The sequence below is a fragment of the Sphaeroforma arctica genome (assembly GCF_001186125.1).
Source record: "Sphaeroforma arctica JP610 unplaced genomic scaffold supercont1.1846, whole genome shotgun sequence".
In the NCBI taxonomy this organism is placed as follows: domain Eukaryota; class Ichthyosporea; order Ichthyophonida; genus Sphaeroforma; species Sphaeroforma arctica.
The window spans coordinates 1-3,708 of NW_014038712.1; the positions used below are offsets into that span (position 1 = coordinate 1).

At 38.0% G+C, this 3,708-nt stretch overlaps 1 protein-coding gene across 1 annotated transcript; it reads right to left on the bottom strand.

Moving 5' to 3' along the window:
• Nucleotides 1–376: 376 nt before the first annotated feature.
• On the bottom strand, nucleotides 377–1,945 carry SARC_11731 (hypothetical protein). Its single transcript, XM_014294176.1, has one exon. It carries the CDS (start codon nucleotides 1,799–1,801, stop codon nucleotides 1,178–1,180), a length of 624 nt encoding a protein of 207 aa, XP_014149651.1. The 5' UTR covers nucleotides 1,802–1,945; the 3' UTR covers nucleotides 377–1,177.
• Nucleotides 1,946–3,708: the final 1,763 nt, after the last annotated feature.

The following is a 3,708-nucleotide window of genomic DNA, read 5'->3' on the forward strand; positions in this document are numbered from 1 at the left end:
TATATATATATAAATATATATATATATATATTTGCGAGTGTGTGTGTGTGAGTGTATGTATGTATGTATGTGTATATATTGTATTTGTGACGTGTTTGTATAAGTATATGTATACATGTATGTATGTATGTATGTATATATATGTATGTATTGTATGTGTGCGTTCGAGTGTATGTATGTATATATGTGTGTAAATTGTGTGTGTGACGTGTTCGTATAAGTATATGTATTCATATACATGTACTTGCCATGAACAATACGTTCGCACAAATCACACTCTTCGTTAGTTGGCTATCTGATCGTGTTAAAGTTTATGTAATATTTTGGTTGTAGCATCTTTCAACTCGCATTTACTTTCAGCTGTCTTGATTCCCGCAGTCGGAGGCCAAGACGGAGGAAGTCGAGGAAGAAGAGGAGGAGTACGAAGAATATGAGCTTTAAAATATTTGAATGCTAGTAGAGAAGCAATCTGTAGTTGACATCATTCTGTGTATACATTCGTAATTGGGATGTGTACGCACACGATGATATATATGCACGTGTCCTCTATAACACACGTATATAGAATGCTTGCAACGCGTCTGATCGGAGCATGCATTGGCTTCTGCAAACCGTGTACATCTCTTAACTCGAAGATAGCTCGGTATGAAATACTACTGAAATGTTAAGTGACCCGCTGACAGACGGTACATCCATATGTTGATAGATGAGGTTGCTATGTGATGCGGTTGTTGGTTGCTGGCAGTTGAACAATCTACAATCGGATCGTTGTAATCTATATCAGCCACAGTCGTGCTCTGCTTAGACGGTTAGTCGGTATCGTTGATATCAAGCTATTTGGTTATTTAGTGAAAAAAGAAGGGAAAGAGGATTTGACTCCCAGATGAAGGCAAATACACCTGTTAACAAATTTAGAGACTCAATAAAACTCTATTGAAGAATCTATATTCAGGGCTGCAATTTTATATATAGAATATGCCATCGAAAGCCTACCATATTCTACTTTTTTTTCTGCGATTCCGGATGAGATTTTTACATAACACCAACACTGAGAAGTTTGGATATACGTGTGGGTGCACATATACCTCAATTTGTAGGGGTTATGAACTCGGGCGTGCACTGTGCCTCACTTTCACATGGGGTAAACAAACGCCCGTAAATAAAGCCTATGAGCTTATCACTCTTCCAGGGTCTCCATAGCAACCGTGCCAGTTTCCGAAACTTCTTCGGTGGCCTCCGGTGCATCGCTCGAGTACTCTACCACCATTTCAGGCACACCTAGAGTGCACCAACACTCCTCAGGTTCCGAACTGACTTCGGCGTCAGGGCCCGCAGTTGCATCCACATCATCACTAACATCACTAACTTCTTCCTCAATTTCTTCCATACTGTATCCCTCCGGGCATGTGGTACCATCGTTCTCGCAGGGCGCTACAGGGGGCAGCAAGCCACCCTCGTCTATAGGAGGTAGTATGCCACCCTCGTCTATAGGGGGTAGTATACCACCCCCGTCTATAGGGGGCAGTATGCCACCGTGGTCGATGAGTTGTACACATTCGCAAAAGTATGCTGCGTCGTCAGTGGCTCCCGCAGGAGGTGGTTCGAGAAGGGTTAGGCCCAGTGGACAGCAGATTGTAACCATATCTGCTTCGTCTGTGTACTGTATTGGTAGATCTGCGCATTCTCGTTCGCCTAAGATACAATTGTTAAAGCCTGGCATCTGTCGACGCACTGGCGGGGAAGCCAAGACTGCTGCCGATAAGGCACTTGATGCCAATATAAATGTCGAAATGTACTTCATTTTGCTCGTACAATTGGTTGAGAAGAGCTGAGCGTGGGGTGTCCGAGTGTATTCGTTACTATATATGATGGAAGCTAATATATGGTGACTTTTATTCCCGGATCAGTAAATACTATCGTATATACGTTGTGGTGAGCCTACTCAGATAAATCCGATATCGGCTGTATTATTTATATAAAAAAGGTGCCACGGCAGCTACGCTCATCGTATGTATTTTTTTATATTATGCTGAAATATTTTATTTCTATTATTTTACTTTGCTCTATGTTGTAAAATGAATATTTTACATTTTTTTTCAACAGAAATGTACTCCTAAACATTCTGCAGCTTGGTTTTACTCTAAATATATTAGTTATACATTTAGAACTGCAATGTGCATAAACCATAAATATTCTAAATAAGTAAATATGTATGTAGTGCATGAATCATACCTGATAACGATATGTAGTGGTGGACATACTGGTTTTTCTTTCTTAAAAAAAATCAAAATGTTTGTTTTTGTTTTGTTTACTATTTGAGTAATTCAATATTTTGTTAAAAAAAGAAAAAAAGAAAAAAACATTGCGATAGCGGGAAACGGGATACGTTTGCGCACGCTACATGACCTTGGCGACGAAGACTGCCAATATATTGGCATATGATGCCACCCAACTATATATGCCAAAATAGAAATTGAACTTTTGCAGTTTTAGATCCGGACCAATGTATATTTGTCTATTGTTAATCTATTTAGAACAGTTCCTGGATAATTTTATTTTTTGGTTGTCGTTTTGGAAACACCAAATAAAACGGTATGCGTAAAAACTTTTATAATTGTGTGCGTTAAGGTAAAAAATAGTACGTTTTCAGCTGCATATTTGCCTTGTACGGAGGCCCGCCGCGAAAGTGAAAAGTCTCACTCACTTTGAGTCTTGGAGTCTTGAAGTTTGGACTCTTGTCTCTATTTACATACAATTTGATATTTAAAAAGAAACAAAATAACAAAATACATCCTAAAATATATATAGAGAGACGAACACCATGGCCCTCTGGATTTGAGTCTGCGCTAAATTTACGATTTGTCGCCGGAAGAAACCTGATTTCTGCTCGAGACCCAAATCCAGAGGCCAGAGGGCCATGCGAAAAGCCGAAAATAATATTTACATACACACAGGAGACCTAAAAGCATACACCACTTTAAATTTTAATATGTAGTCCCGACAAGCGCACCTAATACAGAGAACCGTATTTAAATAGAATAAAAGTTGAACATTAACGTATATTATTCGATTTATAAGTTTTCACGGAATGCGGTTGTTTGAGCCTATGAGGATGTAACCAGTAGCTCTGGCTGGGGGGGGAGTGGAAACAGGAAAGAGTAAATTGGAACGGTCTATACTAGAGAGAAAAGAAGTACTATATTTTTTTAAAAATAGAGACAGACAAGTCCCAGCAGAGTATGGCCATGGAAAATTGGAACGAAGTAACGACCAAGGCTCATGAGTCATGGGCTCATGGCTCATGACCTGACCGAGGAACACATATTTTTCGATATTAAACTAAACCCATTTTTATGAAATATGCCATTTCAAATGTACAATATATATATATATATATATATTTACGAAATATAATATTTCACGGCTGTACTATAGGAATTGTATAGGCATATAGCCTGTATCTTGCAGTTCTATCAAAGGATTTGTATAGGCATAATGACTGTATTTTGTAATTATAGTAGAATAATTATATAGGTAGGCTGTATGTAGTTTGTAGCTATATTAAAGGAATTGTACAGGTGTATAGTAGCTGTTTTATAGCTGATGTAAAATATCGCATATACATTTTCTTTCATATACTATATTATATAATATATTTTGTGAAAATGTATATTGTACATATGGCATATTTCTGAAATATACTATATC